At 35.7% G+C, this 22,837-nt stretch overlaps 2 protein-coding genes across 2 annotated transcripts; one reads left to right on the top strand and one right to left on the bottom strand.

The window, feature by feature from the left end:
* Positions 1-390: 390 nt before the first annotated feature.
* LOC130723463 (chlorophyll a-b binding protein CP29.3, chloroplastic-like) lies at positions 391-2,692 on the bottom strand. Its single transcript, XM_057574535.1, has 2 exons — positions 2,045-2,692; positions 391-908 (listed from the first exon to the last, which is right to left on the bottom strand). Exons 1-2 carry the CDS (start codon positions 2,552-2,554, stop codon positions 588-590), a joined length of 831 nt encoding a protein of 276 aa, XP_057430518.1. The 5' UTR covers positions 2,555-2,692; the 3' UTR covers positions 391-587.
* Positions 2,693-14,133: 11,441 nt separating this feature from the next.
* Positions 14,134-22,757, top strand: LOC130722383 (3beta,22alpha-dihydroxysteroid 3-dehydrogenase-like). Its single transcript, XM_057573090.1, has 8 exons — positions 14,134-14,886; positions 16,033-16,182; positions 16,808-17,044; positions 21,551-21,637; positions 21,772-21,850; positions 21,966-22,072; positions 22,282-22,412; positions 22,511-22,757. Exons 1-8 carry the CDS (start codon positions 14,368-14,370, stop codon positions 22,626-22,628), a joined length of 1,428 nt encoding a protein of 475 aa, XP_057429073.1. The 5' UTR covers positions 14,134-14,367; the 3' UTR covers positions 22,629-22,757.
* Positions 22,758-22,837: the final 80 nt, after the last annotated feature.

A 22,837-nucleotide genomic window follows, 5' to 3' on the forward strand; every position in this document is an offset into this window, starting at 1 on the left:
CACTGCCACCACCTCCTCCTCCACCACCTCCACCGTCATTGTTATCACCACCACCACTACCTACCGCCACTACCCACGACCACCGCTACCGCCACAACCACCGCCGCCACCACTCAACATCCCACCTCTATAGCCATCACCACCACCGCCATTGTCACAGCCACCTCAGCCGTCACCGTCATCTTTACCACCTATCATGCCCTTATCTTATCGTGACCACCAAATGAGCTTTAGTCTCTTATACATATTGTAATGTTAATTATCAAACATGATACTTGTCTGATTCAATATTGTTACACATTGTTTAATCTGTATAAATTTTATATTTCTGCCTACGCCAACAATAGTTTCTCTGGAATCGAAAAAAAAAAAAAAAAACCATATGGAGGGTTACACCAAGCAGCAATACATTATTGCATTATACAGAAGCATACAACAGAGTACATAGACACACGTATGGTACACATATATAGCAGTTTTGTCCTCAAGGCATATATGGAAAAAATTAATAAAATTCTAGGAAGAGATGAGTTACACATGATAGAGTTGGAATGAGCTAAAGACGCTTCATTTCATTTGTTATAATGTCACTTGTTGAAGGTTGCAAGAAAACTGATAGGGCCTTTGCCTGTTACAGCAGCTTGAATTGCAAAGATCAGGAACACCACCATAGCTAAGCGAGAATGCTTGATCTCTGCCAGTTGAAGTCTTTCCTTCTCCTCAGGGTCGTTCGCCAACCCCAGAGGATCGAAGAACTTGCCTCCTGGGTATAGCCTTTTCTCAGGGTCAAGCTCTGCATTTCTCTGGAACTCAATGTAGCCAATCACTAACACCTCGATCCAGATCAATGTGGTGATTGAGAATGGAAGTGGAAGTCCCAGGTAGGATGACCCATCCACCAGCTCTACCTGAAAATTGCAGTGAAAAGAACAGAAAAAAATGAATAAGCGCATGTTTGGATATCCTTCTACCATTAATTCTAAAGCTAAAATTAATTTTGCAATATGCTTCCGCGAGTAGCTTCTAAATGTCAGAATTGATTCTGGAAAAAAGAAACTGGTCCAAACATGCTCCAAGTATGGTAAAACACCCATTCTTAGTGGATCTCATGCTTATTTCAAACGAACCAGGTGTAAGAGATTAACCATAAATCAGTCTAACATAAACCTTGACTGGTTAAGGTTCTTAAAAAGTCCATTCTACAAGGTAAAGGTTCATTGAACTAATTAATTTTGGTCATCAGAATTTGTTTAACCGATAAACTTTAGCAGAACTTGTTTTAGGACTAAATTATATCGCATTTTGTCCGTTTCTGAATAGAAAATTCAAAAACACATTATATAATCTACAACAAATCAAACAATAATGTGAACTTTTGTCTTAATCGTCACTGGCCACATAAGTCATCATCATGTTTAGCCATATAATCACATCACATAAAGCTCTTCTAGGAATATCACTGCTTCTGTCAGATACATGGGACCATGTTACATTGTCAGTAGCTTATACCTACATACAAAGTTACAAATCTACAATCATCATCCCTCCATAAAAAATTATAAAAAAATCAACATCTTCATGCAAATTCTATAGTCTGATCACAAAATTTCAGCGTTTAATTTTCCCCACACACAAATATCCTATGTTGTTTGAGAAAGATGAATTGGACATGTGAACAGTGAAAGTGTAAAACCAGAGATAAAGATGTTTAAGACTGATCAGAAGTTCAGAACTACCAAATGTTTGATAAAATGCCCAACTGAGAAAATTGCTGGGTTTAACAAAGAGTTATGATATATACACACCTATTCACTTCTTTTCCACCTTCATTTCTATGTATTTTTCTTTTCTCTATCAATCAAATCATCTATCACATCTTTATTTTCTTCCTATCTCTCTCTTCCTCCACCTCTCCACACGACACCAAAATGAGGTGTGAAGATATAATTATTCGTTCAACAAAACTAGTGAAACCCAATTCAAACAGAGAAAAAGGGTACCCAAATGCAGCATCATCACAAAGAAACAAGCAAAAAATCGGTACCTTTCCAGCATCTTGCCATGCAACCCCAGTGAGAGCTTCAACAGACAAAGCACCAAGAGCACCAAGCATGGCCCACCTTCCATGAATGACCTCGCATTCACGGAACCTCTGAATCCCGAAAACCTCCGCGTACGGCTGAAACGGCGTCGGTTGGACTTCATTGGTCTCAACCCTGGTTCCGATGATGTCGCCGGCGAGATTCTTCGCCAGGTTCTGGTCCAGTCCGTCATAGTCGAACTGCAGATACTCCGCGGGTCTGGCGAACCCAAGCGGGTCGAACCCACGGTCTCCGATGTAGGATCCGTCGAGCCATTCGGGTCGCTGTGCGCCCGGGAACCACACGAGACGGTCCTCTTCGGGTGTCACTCTCACCTGTTTTTTCTTGGGAGCAGGTGGTGCTTTCTTGGTGCCGAATTTGAAGAGGGCGTGGAATTTTCCGGCGTCTGAGGTGGTGTTGCCGAGACGGGTGCCGAAGAAGTGTGACGTGGCGGCGGCGGTGGCGGTGGCCATGGCGGAGTTTGGTAGGACAGTGAGGTGTTTGTTTCTGAGTGGGGCAAAGTGGGAAAAGAATATATAAAATAAAGAGTGTGGAAGGGGTGTGTGATTGTGAGCACAAGAGGTGGCTTATCTCTCAGCCTTATCTGCCTGGGATGGGTGGTTGATTGCTGCTTCACATTTATTTGTGGACCAAAAGGAAAAACAAGTTTTTTTTACATTTTCACATTTTTATTGGTTTCCCTTTGGTTCTATCATCTATGTGTCACTTTTGGGGTCATGTTTGCCAAATCAAAATTGTATAAATGAAAGGATATAAGTGTTAGCTTGATCAGTGTGAGTACTCTGTTGATTTTTCAGAAACAGAATATCAACATTACTAGAGGCATTTAGATCTGTGAGATAGTAAAATTCAATGCACAAGGTAACTGTGACAAAGAAGGTTGAAGGGGAAATACTATTTTCTGATGAAGTTTTTCACAGTGCGTCTCAGTTACTAATTAACTAGAAATAATACCCTTGCAACACGGGTTTATTTACACTATTTTTTTTAATATAGTATAAAAATTATTACAGTGTAATTAAATTTCTTTTGTATTAGTATTAAATTAATTTTAAAACTTTGGTTGTAATATATTTTATTAATTTAGGTTCTCTGTTTTTAGATTTATTATTGTGGTTTCAATTGCACAAGTGCTGCTTTATCATATATCCGGTTGTAAACATTGATACTCAATTATTGTCCCCATATGTTATTCTATTTTTCAATCATAACTAATCTTTAAAAACCAATTTAATAATTTGAAAAATCCTTAAGTGAATTTAAAATATTTTAAATCAATAAGGTTTTAATATAAGTTATAATAACATATTTTTTTTTATACTTTTTTATCAACAATAAAATAATTTTAACTTTTTTTGAACTTGAAATAATTTTAACTTAAAAATTATAATAAGTTATAATTTTAGTATCGTCAAATATTATTCAGTAAATTTAAATTTATTCAACTTTTGTTATAATTATTTTTCTCTGTTATGCTTCCTTAAGTTATTTTTACTTCTATATAATAGATCAAAAATCATATTAAACTTTTTTTTTCAAATAATATACACATTCGATACAGTAATAATAATATCTTATAGAGACATTTTTTTAATTTTCAACTATTTTTTCGATATTAATTATTAATAAATATTTTTTATAAGTAATAAAAAGTAATAAGTTTTATTTTAAATTTTAATAAAATTTCTCAACTTATGATTAATAACTAATAAGATTTATAATTATTATTAACAATAATGTAAAGAATATAAACAAATTATTATTAACAATCTATTATTGTCATTAATGTAAGGTAGTCAATTTCAATTATTATTATTTTTTAAAAATTCACCTCAAGTTGTAATGAATAATTAAAATTTAAATATTTCATTTTAAATAAAAGAAATTGAAAAGTTTTAAATTTTAATATTTACTTTTAAATATGAGAAATTGAAAAGTTTAACAATTAATAATTAATATAATGAATAATAAAGTTGATGTAGTTTTTATTTTAGTTTTCAATTTTTTTATTTAATTTTTTTAATTCAAAATAAATTTACTATTTTTTATGTGTTTAATGTTATTTTTTCAAGTCTATTTTACATATGTATATAGATATATGTATATATATATATATAGAAAAAATTTTATTTTAAAAGCATTTTATCTAAATTAATTATTAATAAATATTTTTTTTTTTAATTTTGATTTTTTAAATTTATTAAATGCAAAGCACGGAAAAAATCTAAAATAGTTGCACAAAAAGAAAGCTAAAAAAAGCCACGAAACAAGCACCCATAACAACACCACTAGGATGTTAAGAAAAGAACATTGCTCTAAGTTCACCTTTCAACCCGCGAATAACTTCTACGTCACTACCGTCATACTTCATACCAAAGACTAACTCGAGTAGCCACACCTTCTTAGCTCTAGTAAAATACTTGTCAGAAGAACCCGCATCTGAAACAAGCACCCATAACAACACCTCTTTTGTTTTTTAGGTCGCGCACGAGGCTTCAAAGAGCCACCTTGTAATCTCTAAAACCTTTAGCACTACATGACCCTTCTTCTTGAAAAAAGCCTCAATAGGAGGGGGAGCCAAGCAACCCTTAGAATAAGACGATGCCGCCACAGAGGCCGAACCAAACAGAGACAGAGAGCACAAACTCAAGGACAAGGAAAGATGAAAACCTCAAAAAAAGGAAGACGAGTTAGCTTTAAGAGCCCAAGATCCCAAACTAGAAACGACTTATGCCTACTTTCAAACACAAAACCCCTGCCAGCCTACATGCCACCAACACTATTAGAAACATTAAAAGATCCGATAGAAGCCCCAACATCCTCAAGAGAGAGTCAGCCCCCAAAAGTAGATTATGGAGACCCAAAAGACTTTGAATCACCCACCACCTCCGATGTAGCACCGCTACCAGCGACTGAACTAACGCCCTCCACCAACACTATAGAACTTGAGCCAGAACCTCCATAGAAAGGAAATATTGTCTGTTTCCCTGCCAAAGAGGCACCACTCACTCTAACCCCATCCTAGAACTTACTTGCCATCTCCGCACAAACTAGAGACGAAAACATGACAAAACCAAAACACCATCGCCTCCCCTTCTTCCTCTAACGCTGGACAAACACCTTCCCAAGCTTCCCATGTTGCGAAAAAGATCCCTAATAATATTGTTGTACCCCGCCATGTCCGAGTCACCGGCTTTCCGGATATAATGGAAAGAAGCCAAATGGTAGTTGGGTGATGGTCAAATACCCCCCAATATCTCAAGCACTTGGAAGCTAGAGACTCATGGAGCCATCTAAATGAGACATGGAAAACAGATCAAAGGAAGTTTTTCACAGTGCGTCTCTGTTACTAATTAATGTGGCTTTGTTTTTTTTGTTTTTTTTTTTCAATTTGGCTAAGTGTTATGATGTTTCAGGTTAACATAGTTTTTTTTTGAACTTTTCAGGTTAACATAGTTAAGTACCAACAAGTCGTTGTAAGTATTGATTATATTCACCACGAAAAATTAGGTTTTGTAGCTTTATGACATACTTAATTTTGGAAGAAGAACCAAATTCTGAAGAAAAACATCCAAACACCAAAAAATGATTTTGACAATTTAGAATCAATTTGAAAATGATACACAAAGTAAATTCTAGGAGGCCGATAAAGAATCAAAACGAACCTAACTCGACCCTAGGATACAAGTGGGCATACATTTTTCAAGGTTTCATTTTCTACATATTCATCCATGCCTTATAAAGGGGGAGCACAATCAATCCCTTATTACATTCTACGTATTTCACATTGATTATGTTATATTTCTAGTCTTCAGTTATTTGCAGCGTGATATAAAGGATGTTGTCTCCTACATTCAATGTTCTAACATGTTCAGTCAGCTCGCATCTTGATGACCATCTAAAATCACGGGGGAGGATGACCTGTAAGGTGATCCTATCTTTTTCAATGCTTAACGATTATTTTTGCTAATTGTGACAGTACCTTCAGGCAAACTCAACCCACATGTCAGTTAGGTCCAATCAATCCACAAGCCCCGGACACAAAGACTTAAAGAAAAAGTGCGTCTTGTAAGTGACTGCACTCTCCTTTATCTTTTGTGAATCTTCATTTGTCATCACGACTTCTATCATTAGTGGTCGCTTTTGTCAGGCCTTGCAATGTTCGATTCACCTTGTTGGGGAACACTTGATCTAAATACATTTCTAAAAGAGGAAAAGTTAGTTCAGTTACCATATAGAAAACTTTCTTAATTGTCTTTTTTTTTCGATCAATGTATGTATTGTCACGCATGATTATGTATGAAAATTAAAGACTAGACATAACAGAAAAAGTACCCTTTCTTTTTATGATGCTCTAGTGAAATTTTACGACTTTGATTCTTTTAGTTGACAGACCTATTTCTTTGCGCCAAGGGGTTCTCATTCCAAATTTTTGCTAAATTTTCCATAACTTCCTTGAGAAACTCTTGAGGAATCATTGCCTCCAAATTCGTCAGCTCTTTATTCAATGGTTCCATCTCCGTTCCTCATCATTCATCACCACCATCATTCTCCTTATCTCCAAAAACTTCGTACTCCATGAGGACGGTGGGAAGTGTTTTATCAAGGCACCACGTTGGGCGCCAATGTCCGCCAAGTGAACCCTGATGGGTGATTGAGAGAGAATCAAAACAACCCTACCTCAGACTTAGGATACAAGTGAACATACATTCTCCAATGTTCTTTTTCCTACATATACACACCGCCTCTTAAAGGGGGCACAAAATCAACTTTTAATTACATACGTTGTGTGTATTTGAATTTTCGTTGAATTCAACATGACAAAATCTTGCTTCTCCGATCTATGTTTAACTCAATATGTCAAATTCTATCTTCTATGTTAACACCTTGAGATACGTGAAATCACATTTGTGTTTGCCTTAACGCCAAAACAAACATACACATATTCCACACTCATTATGCTCTATTCATAGTCTTTAGTCGTTCATAGCATGATATGAGTGATGTTTTCTTCTGCATCCAGTGTTGTAAACCGTTCGAATAACTCCCATCTAGGCGGCCATGGTAAGTCACAAGGGAGACAGACCTTAAAGGCGATTTTGTCTCTTTCAACGCATAACAATAATCTTTGCTATCCGTGCCAGTAACTTCGGACAAACTAAACATAATTCTTGATTAGGTTCCCAATCAGTTAAAAAGTTACTTTCTCTGTAGCTTCTAGTGATCAGCCATGAATAATGATAAATTTATAATGGATATTTAAATATAATATCTTCGCACCTTCAACCTGAATCAATTTTGATTCAATCCTTGATTGTTTCTATGGCCAAAGTTGTTCGGCAAAACTGCTAGTGTTAATATAGAAATGCTGTTATATATTTAGGAGGAATTTAGCATACACAAATAGAAGCTTGTGTAAGGTTACACAAGTGCCTTTTGACCTATGATAGCAGGTTTAGCAGGTTTTTTAAAAAAAAAACCAAAAAAACATAAATATTAGTACATTAGTTAATAAAGAATTAAGTTAATTATTCAATAGTTAAAAAAAAGGTTAATTATTCAACATGTTCTTCCTTGCTATCAACATTGCTCTACCAGATCATCCCTATCCAGAAACACAACCCAGAAACATTTAAGTTCTTCTTCCTCCTCCATCACCCCACCACCCCAACCATCACCAATCATCAACATTTTCATAAAAAAATTCATTCTTTCATCATACCCATTTCTCAATTTCTCCCATTTTCATCATAATCATGTCTTAAAATATATGCTTTTAAACAAATTGAGAACATAACAAACAACTGATGTATAAGTATAATATACCCATTTCTCAATTTCAATTGCAGAAGAGGATTGAAGAAGAAGAGAATTGCAGAAAAGAGAAGATTCTATTCAATTCCAATTTCATTCCTCAAACGTGTACTTCCTCAAGCTTCAATTTACCCTTGATCTCAGCCGTCCACTTGATGTTCTTCGCCGCCAGTGCCACACTCTTCAACTTGCTCCCCAGAAACCCACTCACCTCCAACTACCATCGCAACCCACCCCCACCCCCTCCCCAGAAACCCAACTGCAACCCACCCCACCCTCACCCACAACCCCACCCGGAAACTCAACCGCAACCCACCCCACCCTCACCCCCAACCCAAATCAGAGATAAAGGTGGGATCTTTGAACCCCAGAACCCCAAAGCAAACCCCAGAATAAAAGTCCTTACCTTTCTTCAAGATCCATCATTTGGGGTTTAGATCTTTCCCTCTCAACTAGAAAAACCACAACCCTGAAGATTAGATCACCTCCAACCCATTACCCAGATCTGGGCAAGAAGCATATAAACTAGTTGCTCAGCGTCGACGACGGCGAAGAGGAAGATATCGTAGGATCGGTGGCGAACTCGCCGGATCTGTCTTCTTCCCCAGATCATGAAGCAAGTGTGGCAGCCAAATTGATGAGGAGGAGGCTTCAATTTTGGTGAGGAACGAGAAAACCACAGAGAAAAAAACAATGAATGGCTTATGAGAATAAAAGTCCATCTTTATTTTTTAGGATTTTTATCCCTAATAAATGTTGATTTTCACCCTCTTTGTTCTTAAAAAAAATCATACTGGTCTTGGAGATTGTAATTTTGATTCTGGAGAAATAATTGACTTAGTATTTTTTAATGTAAATGTTAATTACTGTTTTAATGATTATTAATAAATATTTTTTTTGATTTTTTTTTTTAAACTTATTATAGTAGGTCAAAAAACTTAAATTTTTCCATATATTTATATTAAATAAGCCAGTTTCAATGACCATGGTGTTAAGTTTTTTTTTTTGTTCAAAACCATGATGTTAAGGTTGAACATGCACTCCCTGTTAGTCTGATTCCCCCATATATAGGTTCTTGTGCAATTGCACTTTTCTTCCCATGTTACGAATCTCTGCACAATATTTTTGGTCAATGAGCCCCCTTGTATTGCCCAACAGTCTGGTGATTGGGTCCATGAGGCCCAATTATATTGTCAGAATTAAGTTCACTCTCAAATGAATTAAGCTCATGAAAGTTTGATAATAAAAAACCCATGAAGTTAATAATCGGTGTAGTGCATCCCCACCACGGCACATCCAAACTTAACTTATACATGCGCAACTTTTTCACACCTGCTACTAAGCATTAATGTATGCTTAGCGCATGTCGAATGAATATACAGTCAAAAATCACGACAAATTAAAATCATATTGGATATAAATAATTTTTCATAACTTTAATGATTATCCACAGCAATTTTAGATTTATTATGGTTACCTATCGTGCGTAACAAGCACTTGAACTTGAACACGTAGTTATATGGTATATATGAGACCTTCCTTTAATTTTCTTACATATTTTCTCACAAAGAGTAAAGCTAGTATATATAAATACTTCAGAATTCAGATCTTACATGCCAATTGCTATATAGCTCAGTAATTTATGTATGAACAAGAATCAAGAATGGATCATGGTTCATGGACGACTTGTATAAAAAAGGGGATGTATATTCTTGAAGGTTTAAACCACTTTCAATTTAAACCCTTTACCCTTACCGGCACAATAAATTAATAACCTGTAAAGAGGGCAAGAACAGTGATCAAAGATCGCTTCTCATCCAAAGAAGACATCATCATTCACACGTGTTGATGTCGGACAATGTCACTGAAAAGTCATCAAGAATGTTGATATATAGCGTCAAGGTTGCAAGGGACATGCATACTCAAGTGGAGTACACAGGCCAGCAGCACCATGAAGCAAAAAGTAAAAAGCCAACAAGAAAAATCCTCCCACAATGGCACACATTCACCACTGTAGTTTTCCAAAAGTGTGTTTGTTTCTTCTAATTATCATGATTTTACCTAATTTATTCTTGTGTCAAATCTTTATCCCATAGCCTCCGACCTCAATTATTACCAATGTCAGTTACCCCCGTTAGTCTTCAACTTAATTTCCAAGCACTTGGCCATGTTGGTGTCTTGTCGTTCTGATTGCACGTGTGATGGATCTAGAATTCATTGCATTTTGTTGCTTAGCTAACAATGAGGTAACTAATATTCTAAAATGTCATCATCCAAAGTAATTAATCTTCTATCACAATGAGGATTGCAAGTTTTCTATTTGTAATTAGTACTCGATTAGAGGGGTATTTATTTTTTTGGAAAATGATGTTAACGTAACCCATATAGTTTTAGCGTTATGGGTCCGTTTGATACGATGTATTAGACATGATAGTATAAGCTTATATAATACATTATGGACTTATTCACTATTTGGTGCTTACATTGTATTGTATAAACTTATAAATCAATCCCCTCTTATACATTAAAATGAAGAATTATTTGATCCACCCTATAGATGATGGATAAGACATAATAAGAGTGTGATGTATAAATTACTTTTTTTTTTTTGATAAGCAAAGAAAATATATTGAATGAAGTACAAGGGGTACTTCAACCCAATACAAAGAGGAAGAGTGAAAAAGAAGAAGTAAAGGAGAAGAAATATCTCAGAACCTAAAGACCCCCCCGCCCAATTGAGGCACAACTTAATAAAATATGTCTCATCACCACCCTCCACTTCCACCGCCGCCACCACTACCACCACCACCACTATCGTCACCACCACCATCATCACCGACACCACCACCACCACGCTCCACCACTGCTACCATCATTGATACCGTCATCGTTATCGCCACTACCACCACCATCGTCGCCACCTCCACCACCACCACCGCCGCCACCACCGTCATCATCATTGATACAAACATTGTTATCGCTACTACCACCATCGTCTCCGCCACCAACACCCTCCACCACAACCGCCGCCACCACCTTTATCACCCTTCACCACTATAATCGCTGCCACTACCACCAACGCCGCTACTACCACTACTACCACCATTACCGCCGTTGTAACACCCCATTTTCCGTTATTAGGTTATTTACTATTGTATTTTAATTATTATTATGATAGATGGTAATTATGTGATTTTATTAGATAATTAAGTGATTATGTGATATATGGAGTGAGTAATTTATTTATTTCGTATTTGAGTGAGATAAGATTAAATTAGATAAGGTTGTTGGGTTTAGGTGATATATGGAGAGGAGAAAAGGGGAGAAAAGCTAGAACTGATCTACAAGAGGTAAGGGTTTGAATTCATGTTCTCTAGATTGGTATGATAGTTAATAATGATAGAAAGCCTGATTTAGCAACCATAGGATTCAATTTTTCTAGACTGAAGGTTGATAGTTGAATTTAGGGTTATGAATTATGGGTGAAAGAGAGGGGGTAGCGCGCCGCGCATGAGGTTGCAGAAATTTACGAGCTCTTGAACCCTATTTCGAGCTGTGTTAATGACCGAATTTGAAGAAGTAGTCTTCATAAAAGTTGTAGCCCTTTCTGTTATAAAACGTTTTCCGCTGGTTTCACGTCATTCCAACGTCTGTAGCTCGAGTTATATGAGTTTTAGTGAGGATATGTTAAACTGTCTCGTTTCTCACGAACTACTGTTAGTGTTAGATTTTTCCTGAATTTTGTACTTCGAATTTCGACTTGAAAAGTTAAGGGATTTACAAAACGTGTATAGGGAACCATGATAAAAATGTGATTTTTCTGAGTGTATTTGACGTATTTAAAAATTCGCCTAGTTTGCTGTACAGTTTATAACCGTTTTGAATAAAATTAGTCATTTTAGGTGCAAATGTTATTTTCGAAAAAATATGTGGTGCGCGCGCGTGGTGATGCGCAAGGCGCGGTGGCGCGCGTCCGGGGTGAGGGTTGCGCGCGAGGGAGGTGGCGCATGTAGGTAGTGGTGGGCGCGGTAGTGCGCACATGAAGGGGATGGTGCAGAAGATGGCGAATTTTGGGGGAAAACTAGGAAGAATCCAGTTTTTGTATAATAGTTGCAGAACATGTTATATATGAATTATATTTAATTTATATATGTTTAATAGTTCATTATATGATGTTGTTTCTGAATTGATGTTATGTGTTTAGTTGTTAAGTTACTGTGATTGCAAGTTGTGTAATTGATAACATGTAAGTGTGTGTTTTGTGAAATTGGAGGTGATTAGAATTGTTGAGCTGGTGATGAATATGCTAAAATAATTAAGACTTGGAGATGGTCTGAATATGCACATTTTAGTTGAGTTTTGCACAATACACTGCATAGTTGTCAAGAGGCAATGTTTGCTAGTTCTCGTGGAGGCTAGTGAGTAGTGACTTGTCCCAAAATTGGAGTGGTTTAGAAAGCCTAGAGCGAGGGCTTTATTGGTGGTTATCTGTCTGGAGTGGACGCGGTGATACCGCTAAGGATAACAACTATGGCACCAAAGGCATTTGCACGGGTCTCACTTGAGTCATATGTGTTAGGGAGTTGTTGATGCTAATCAATGATAATTGTGATATTTTTTGAGATTTAATGTTGTGGTAATTGGAGACAATAATATTTGCTTACTCGATGCTATGAATTATGGAGTATTGTCATAACTGTGAGATTGATTGATTATATTAAATTACATAATTGATTATTTGTTAGTGGAGTAAGAAGAATTTATGTGGAACATAGATAAGCTTTTACATTATTTATTATTATGCTTATCCATATGATATGAGTTCTCATCCTTCTGTTGGAATGATGTTCTATGCGATATCGCTCAGGTACCGAGGATAGTGGAGCTTCTCGCGAGGGTTAGTTGGAGGAGCTAGTCTTTCCTTTATGGTTTAGTTAGGGGAGTCATGCTCTGTTATGTAACACGGGGAAACTTTTAGTATTTTACCTAGATGTTAAGAGTTATTTCATGTACTCTCTTTATTTTTTTTGGATTATGATAAATTTTGGAGTTGAAATAAATCTGCTGTGCTATGCATATGATGTTGAGACATCAATGTTGAAAGTTATATTTATATATTATGAGCATGACAGGTGTTTTGATTTATGTTTTTGGAGAATATATGTGACACCCTCTATGCATTTTACTCTGATTTATGCTATAATATTTACGCGGGGTATAGAGGGTGTTACGGTTGTCACCACCATCCACCACCATCATCACTCTCCAATATCACCACAGCCACCACTGCTGCCACCAAATTATACAGTATATGACCCAACACTGTATAATAATATTAAAATTTATTTTGCATTATCCTATCAGGCATAATACAATCAGGTCTTATACCATCGGACCTTATATTGTACAACATATCAAACGAAACTAGTCTACAATCATATCACTTACAACACACTAGTCTACAATCATCATAACTTTTTAGGGTTTTACCCTCACTAGCACACCCCGTCTATACAAATATTCAATTTTTGATCTTTCATTTTATCAAATTTCATTATATCAAACATCATGTGCGTATCGCAGCGCCAAAGTGTGCTAAGTGATATGAGTTACCTGATAATATATATTAAGCCGGTTTATGTCAAGGAGAAGATGGGGGCCGCGACAACACCAATAAGCCACTCAGGTACCTCCGCCCCTATGTACATTAGACTTCACCCTAAACAACACATGTTCATGATTATTGGTAATAAAAAAATAGACATGAAAAAGAAACTATTTGGCAATAAAATGTTCCAATTCGCGCTCTTCTACATTGAGAGTAAAGATGAAAATAGTGAGTATGAGAGATACGATAGGTGATGAAAAAAAAATTGAGATTAAGACAGAATATGTGTGAAAGTGAAATAAAAAGAAAATAAAAGTGTGAATAAACTAAAACTGAAAAAGAAAAAGTAGGTCAAAATTGAAATTCAAATTAATCTCAATTGATAAACCACTCAAAAGTAACAATACATGCATTTCATACATCTCATTTTTCTTTATAACTCTCACAATATCACATCTTATTTACATTTCTTTTCTTCATAGTATCTCTTTATAACTCTCCCAATATCACATCTTATTTACATTTCTTTAAATATTTGATACCAACCTTTATTGGATTCAAAAATATCCCACATTTATTTCTTCCGACACATCTTTTTCTTCTTCTAGAATCTTGACACTTTGCCGAGGTACCCACCCCCTCGTGTGCTCCTTCCCCTCCATTAATGCCACTTCCTTCATACACTTCAAATCATCACCACCACACTCACTCTCTCTCTCTCTCTCTCTCTCTCTCTCTCTCTCTATGAACTAAAACCACCCTCTTTTCTTTTCCCCTCTCTCTCTATAACTATGCATACATAATTTGGTGGGATAAATTAAATATCTTGCTCTCTATAATTCCATGGCATCTTTGCCAACACTCATCTTCTTACTCACCACCATCTCCACCGTCTTTCTCCTCCTCCTCCGCAAATCTCGCTACCGTCGCCTCCGCCTACCACCGGGTAGCCTCGGCTTCCCGTTGATCGGCGAGACGCTACAACTAATATCAGCCTACAAGAGCGAGAATCCAGAACCATTCATCGACCGTAGAGTGAACCGGTACGGTCCAATTTTCACGACCCACGTATTCGGCGAGCCGACAGTGTTCTCGGCCGACCCGGTGACGAACCGGTTCATTTTGCAGAACGAAGGGAGGCTCTTTGAGTCCAGCTACCCTGGTTCGATATCGAACCTGCTCGGGAAGCACTCGCTGTTGCTTATGAAAGGTGGGCTCCACAAGAGAATGCACTCCCTCACGATGAGCTTCACTAATTCCTCAATTATTAAGAACCATCTTCTCCTTGACATAGACCGGCTCATCCGGCTCAACTTGGATGCTTGGTCTGACCGGGTTCTTCTCATGGAGGAGGCCAAGAAGGTTAGCTACCTCTTCTCTCTCATGGAACATTATCTTCATCCATCATTTCATTCAATTGGATTTTTAAATTCTAATCGTTCTTTATTATCTACACTTATTTGCATGCTTTCAAATTTTTTAATTAAAGAAATTCCATAAATGAAAGTGTTGAGTTTTATGTAATTTTTTTGGGTTAACAACGTTATTCTCAAAAGTCGATAATTGTGAGACTAATTTATAGTGCATTAAGTGATAAGAGACTCACGAATGAATGTTTTTCTCATTCATCAAAATTGAGAATTAAATCTTCAACAACTTACTTAAAAGATGAAGTGTCGAAGCACAATAATAATAATAATTTATATAATTGGGGACATTATATAAAAAAAGTTATGTTAAAATTCTTTTTATACTATTTTGAATTTTTAATTGATTAAGTACGGATAAATGTGAAGCGGCAAGAGCATTGAGTTAACTCGGCTATGGATTTGCTCGAGTCTATGTAGCTCACTCACCAACAATCATCATGTCGTGTGAGGAAGGTGGGTGGACCAGGACCTGCTTTCTGCACCCTCGTTTTTTTTATAGGCAAAAAAAATTGTTTTTTTATACTTATTTATTTCTAATTAGTAAGCAACTTTTTTCCATGTGTCTAACTAGCACTTGAAAGATGAAAAAGTTTCTCTCTCTCTGTTTGAGTCTCTATTTTCTTTTCATTTTATTTTATTCAATTTTGGGGGGTTGATTATTACCGAAAGGTTGAATTAATTAATATGTGTTAGCATGTGATTGTGATGTACGTGATGTAAATGGGGATTGTGACTCAGATTCCATGGCTCAGTACAATGTGTCTAATTTCCTTGATCAGAGAAGTCCTTACATCTCACGTTATCTTTAGGGAGAATATAATCATTCTGGATATAAAACATGAAGTCAACATCATACAAGAAAGAGCATGCACTTAATTACATGATCAATATGTTATTGGTACATGAGACATGAGAAAGTGAGGGGGGTATCTTTTTCATTTCTTCTCTAGCTAACACATATAGTTTCCCCTAATTGCTAAAAATGTGTGTAATTAATGATGATGAGTTGTTGACGGTGATCGATATTGATAGACATTTGTTTGGATTTTTTGACAAGATTTTTGGTTGTTGCTTGCAGATAACATTTGAGCTGACAGTGAAGCAGTTGATGAGCTTTGATCCAGATGAATGGACAGAGAGTTTAAGGAAAGAGTACGTTCTTGTGATTGAAGGATTCTTCACACTCCCCTTTCCTCTATTCTCCACCACCTACCGCAGAGCCATCAAGGTGCATGCATCTCCTCTTCTATTTTCCCAAACTTTTCAATTGAAATGATGACTTCTAACTTACAAAAAAAGCTATAAATTTATGATTTTCAATTGAAATGATGACTTCTAACTTACATGAAATTTGTAACTATTGTGAAATGAAGTTTATAACTAAAAAATGACAGAACAATAGTTACCTAAAAAATTAGCTATTATTTCACTATTTCTATAACTAAATTCGCAGGAATTTAACAAGTGAGTGATGGACACTATAGAGCACTTAAATTATGTATACGAACGTTTATGGAGAAGTTGTACATTAGAATTGTTAGAGTGGTTATTGGGCCGGGCACTTTGAATAACTTAATCTTTTAGCATAACTTTTTGAATTAGTGTTAAATTTTTTTTTTTTTGCCCAAAAAAAAAGTGTTAAATTTTTTATTTTATTTTTTTGATAAATCTGTGATTAACTAAAAAAATTGGATTTATTTTTAAAATAGCTTAGTTATAAAATAACTAACACCTTCTCAAACGTGATTTAAAAAAAAAAAACTTCTCAAACGTGCTTATGTGTTGAGTGTTTTTTGATATAAATACTTAAGTGCTTTTAGTGACATGGGGCTGAAAGTGAATTGCATATGCAGGCAAGAACTAAGGTGGCAGAGGCACTAAGTGAGATAGTGAGGAAGAGGAGAAAAGAGAGTGAAAGCAAGAATGACATGCTTGGGGCACTGTTGGCCTCCGGCGACCACTTCCCCAATGAGGAAATAGTGGATTTCATGTTGGCTATGCTCGTCGCCGGTTATGAGACCACCTCCACCATAATGACTCTTGCAGTCAAGTTCCTCACTGAGACTCCTCAAGCCATGGCACAGCTCAAGGTACGTTAAAAAGCGTAAGCACCAAAACTTTATCATGGGTCATTTAGATAACCCATTTTCTTCTTTATCACAAGATCATGAGAATATTCTATATCTCTCTTTATTTATGTAAAAAGTTACTACTAGCTATTAGTACAGGTGAGGCCGGATTCTCTCAAGTGGGGAAAAACTTGAGGAAATAATGTGAGTAGATCACAATCCTTCATTTCTTTTAAAACAGATCAAAGGTTGAAATTAAGAGAAGATTAAACAGTGTTTTTTATGTGTGATGTACCCAATCATTTCTTTGTGAGTTTTTTACCCCGTCCTCATACTATAAGATTAACACAATCAAACTCCATTTCATATTTTTTTTTTTTTGAAACTCTTCATTTCATATTCGTGTAGTATGTAAATAGTGTTAAGGTATTCTAAATTTTACTCTTTTCTTTTCTGGATACTTTTTTTTTCTGGAACCAACAAATATTTATTTTGAGTTTCTGATTACCATTTTCAGAATATTTTATTTCCTGGAATCAATAAATGTTTTCTAACATATCCTTATCTCAATTCCACTTCTTGTCATGTCTTAAAAAAAACAGTAGATAATTCTACTTCACACTATTTCTTATCATCTGATTCATCTCAATATTAAAACTTAACAATTACAAAAAAAAAATATCATATCAGTTGATAATTGATGTCTTAACAATTATGAGGACTGGGTACAAAAACGTTGGGTACAAAAACTCACAAAGAAAGGATTGAGTACATATAAAAGACACTATTTAATCTTCTCTTAGTTTCAATTTTTAATCAATTTTAAAAGAAATGAAGGGTTGAGATCTACTCACATTATTTCCTAAAGTTTTTCCCCACTTGAGAGGATCTACACCCAATTACACTTTAACTGTACACATGCGCATCTCATTTAATTTTCTCTTACTAAGATTTTTCTTACAATGTTTATATTATCCATATTTTGATAAGAAGATTTAATTGGGGTATAGCTAGTGGACCTTATGGTTGAGGCTGTGGGAAACCCCACCCCACCCTTGTCCTTGTCCATGACCACCTTCACTCCTCGATGTGGTGCTGCTTCCTTTGTAATCTCATTTTCATTATCTGATCTTCTCTATATTCCGTCCTCTCTACCCCAAATTAACCTGGGATAGACTTTTTGTGCTTGTGTTTTAATGCATCTATATATAAATCAACTCAATACATGATGAAATATAGTTGTCAATTTTAGCTAATGAAAAAAAATGTTGTGTTCTTAGATACAACTAACATAATAATATATCCAAAAAAAAACATAATATAAGACTATTCTTTTGAAGCATTCAAGTTTAACTAAATCCTACTCCCTCCATCCCTAATTATAAGCTAACATTGAGACTTTTTTTGTGTCACTAAATATAAGCTAACCTTGCAAAAGTTAATATTTCTTTCCATATTCACCCTTGCATTTATTGGTAGTGGAGCACCACCATTAGTAGTACAATGATGAAAAAATGTTATCATAAATAGGGGTAAACATAGAAAGTTGTACATTTTTTTTGAAAACCAATGCATCAATTAAGGCTTTCTTAATAAGTGTGATTTTTACAACTTTTGCTTATAATTAGGGACGGAGGGAGTATAACCTAATAAACGAATTAAATTAGTATGTTACAAAAATATATAAATTTCATCTAAGAACTAATTTATTGTTACTATGAGTCTTTTTTTCTTAACTTCTTTTACAAATACTGCGTAAAAAAATTACCCATGAATTGTTGTGACTTGTGAGATTGAAGAGGGGGTAGGGAGCGAGAAACGATGGAAAAGAATTGATGTCGGGTTTGTTGTTTTGTGCACGTTAAGAAGATTTCTTTCAAAACTTTTAGTTAAAGCCTGTCTCTCCTTGAAATTTTCACCGCAGTTAATAGGTTGAAAGTTTTAAAGTTGAAACTCATGCATTGGCTAAGCCCATCTCCCATGGTTTCAACATTCAACACCCTCAACACTCCACTTTTTCTTTTCCCAACACTCCACATCACCTTCTCTCTCCAGTTCAACACTTCATTCAACTTTTACCCACTCCAATGGTTTTTCATTCAACACCCTACCCTCTATCCCACCACTTTTTTTTATTTCATATTTTGATTTAATTTTATATTTTTATTTTTATGATTTCATAAAATTAAAATTTTCGATAAAAATTAAATTAAATAAACTATTATCGATTTAATTTAATTTAATGTTTTTTTATTTTTATAAATTAAATTAAATTAACGTAATTTTTTTAAACATAAATTAAATTAAAACACTTAACAATTTAATATTTTTTAAAAAAAATATACATAATAATTTATTTTATTTTATTAACTTCAAATGGAAGAAAAGAAACTAAGCACACAATAATATATTTTATTTGTTTAACTTAAAATGCAAGACAACAAACTAAGCACACAATAATTTATTTAATTTTCTTAACTTAAAATGCAAGACAACAAACTAAACACACAACACACAAATAACGTAATTAGTACGATACAAAGCATATTTAATCATGATACATTCCAAACTTTGCCCAGATGTGCTTCACTAGATCTGCTTGCAGTTCGTGATGGACTTTTGGATCACGGAACTCGGATCTAGCACGCACATGATCCGCAAAAGCGGGTAACACCTCGGTCGAGTATGGTTGCGGTGTACTAGATCCACTTCCCTCAGCTTGCTCAAAATCGGTCCAGCGTTGGGAAACTGATTTGGATGTTGATAATTGTTGGGAATTTGCTAGTTGGGAAACTGATTTGGATGTTGATAATTGTTGGGAATTTGGTTAGAAGAATTATGGGTGTTTAAATGGTACTTGTTGGGATCCATTTCAAAGCAAAGGGGATAATAGAAAGATAATAAGATGAATAAGATGATGGAAAATTTGATTTTTTTTTCTGTGTCCAAATCAAACGAATCAAGTCTCTATTTATAGAGAAAAAAAAATCATGAATTTTGGTAAATTTTTTAAATTTTTTAATTTTTTTTAAATGAAATAATTGAGTTGGAAATATTAGGATAAACGAAAATCGCCCGAACCAATCAAGCTGTGACACACGTCCCACTGCAGGCCCTCTCTCTCCTCTGACGCGTGCGTGGCACGCGCCTGTCGGTGCCTAACTGACGCGTGCCACGCGTCCCACTACCGGATGCCCTGGGACCCACACGCTGCCAAGCCTGTAGCGTTACGCGCCTTGTCGGCGCGTGTGTGGCACGCGCCTGGCGGTCACCAACCAAGGCGTGCCACGTGTCTCCGAACGCAGGTTTCAGCTGTGTTGAATTTTTTCAACTCCTCTCTCCCCCTTTCAACTTTCAACACTTCAATTCAACACCATTATTTACCCCTTTCAACACTAAACACCCCCCTTTCAACACCATTAAAGATAGTCTAAGTTGAAACTAAGGTTAGGTCGTCGGTGGTCACGGGTGTTGCCCGATGAGGGGTGTTTGAATTGAAGTGTTCAGAGCTCTGGCTTCACTGCTTTCTTATCCCAGTTGGTTAGGAAAATGCACCATAGACACCTATAGATATTTAGAGTTGGAAATGCATAGAATAGACGAATGTAATGAATGTAGCATATGAAATAGTGTGATAATGAATCATAGAGAGATAGATAAAGTATTGTTCACATGAAGTGTATGTATTGTTTAGTGTCAATTTTTGTAAGTTGAACTCGTAATGTGTCTTCAAATGACATTCACCAACTCTAATAAATGGCTTACAGACCGTAGGAAAGTGATTTGTAAATAGCTCCCATTGGTTCTAATAAGGAAAATGATTTGTAGATATTTGCATAAAGCAGATATCCAATAGACACGAAGAAATGAAGAGAAGAGAAACTGAAGAGAAGAGACTGCAATAATTGATGTAATATACAATAGAATAAAGATATAAAGAAAAAATGCAAATATCTTTTAGATGTTTAGATTATTTGTATGTCTGGTTATAAATACTTAAAATGAAACACTCAAAATCTTACGTGACCCACTACCTTCTCAACAAAACCTCCATATTTACTCTGGTGTCAAATCTCCATATTTTCCTGCTATATAGAATTTCTCTATATTTTATAGTAAAACGAACCGTGTGAAACCATGAAGTTTCGTGAGAGAAATTGGTGGAACAGAACTAAGAGGCAACATTATTACATCCAGTCCAAAGCGCACGCTTCGTATTGGTCTTTTTGACCTGAATGTCCCGTCCGTACAGTTCAAAGACCAAAAAGCCCTTGGCACCATGCGTCTTCTTCAACTCTGTAGAAAAGTACTTTGTGTGGCTTCGATTTCTGACTTTTTTATGAGACGGTCGTAGTTCAATGAAACATGACCTTTTCATGTTTGCTCCTACTTCCTAGTAGGCTTGCCTCAGAAACATAGACATGTCATCTTTTATTTGAGCGTACCTACGTTTGAATATTTTGTAGTTTTTATGTTGGGGGACAACTGGTTACTTGAGACTGAGACTTTGATTGTGTTGTTGGGCAGGAAGAACATGACCAAATCAGAGCAAGGAGTGACCCCGAGGCAGCACTAGAATGGGCAGATTACAAGTCAATGGCATTTACTCAATGCGTAAGAAAATTTAACTCAATCCTCAATGTGTTATAATTACAGTATGAATACAAAAGTATCAGTAACTACTATTAATTCATCAATGTGAGTAACCTTGTCCTCTGCCTTTTTATTCAATTGTTTGTGCAATACAGGTCGTGAATGAGACCTTAAGAGTGGCAAACATAATTAGTGGGGTATTTAGGAGAGCCATGACAGACATTGACATCAAAGGTAATGCCCAAAAAAGTGTATAGACTAGCCAATTATATAAAAGACAAAGTGGTATAAAGTATTGACAAAGTTCAATTCAATTTAACACAGTTTCAATGCCTTAATTTTGCAATAGGTTACACTATTCCTAAGGGATGGAAGGTCTTTGCATCATTCCGTGCTGTACATTTGAACCCTGAACATTTCAAAGATGCCCGCACCTTCAATCCATGGAGATGGCAGGTACCTCACTCTCTATTGCTGATTTATGTTTACTTGTTTAGTCACAGTGTAGGTTCGATTTTGCGATTGCCACATAATTCAAGACACATGTACTAAAAAAGACCTATACTTTCTAACCAATAGTGATAATAGAGAATCTCACCATAAAATCAAACATGCTAGTGATTTCTTTATTCTTCAATTTCTTACTTGTGATAAAAATTGATCAGAATAACTCAGAAGCAGCAAGCCCGGGGAATGTATACACACCTTTTGGAGGAGGGCCACGGTTGTGTCCTGGTTATGAGCTTGCCAGAGTTGTGCTTTCTATCTTCCTTCACCGCTTCGTCACCCGCTTCAGGTATGCATAGTGTTTTACATCAATCAAACAAACAAGAAAGTAGCAAGCACTTATGTCTTGGAATATCACTAAATGTTGTGGTTTCAATTCAATGGCAGTTGGGTTCCTGCTGAGGAAGATAAGTTGGTGTTTTTCCCAACCACAAGGACACAGAAGAGGTATCCTATTTTAGTGAAGCGTAGAGAGGAGTCCAGACAATGTATATATGAGAAATGAAAGCACAACAGACAGAGAAGGAGCAGAAAGGAAGCACAGAGTGTAGATCAGTTTAACCAGTTAAATGTTCATCATATATTAACTAATAAAATTTTATCTACTAGTTTAGAATTTCATTTATGATCTTAATTATTTTCTGTTAATGTCCACAGCCAAATAGTTAACTGGAATTCTGATATGATTAAACAAGATTCATGGAAGAGTATAAT

Source organism: Lotus japonicus, chromosome 6 (assembly GCF_012489685.1).
Source record: "Lotus japonicus ecotype B-129 chromosome 6, LjGifu_v1.2".
Classification (NCBI taxonomy): domain Eukaryota; kingdom Viridiplantae; phylum Streptophyta; class Magnoliopsida; order Fabales; family Fabaceae; genus Lotus; species Lotus japonicus.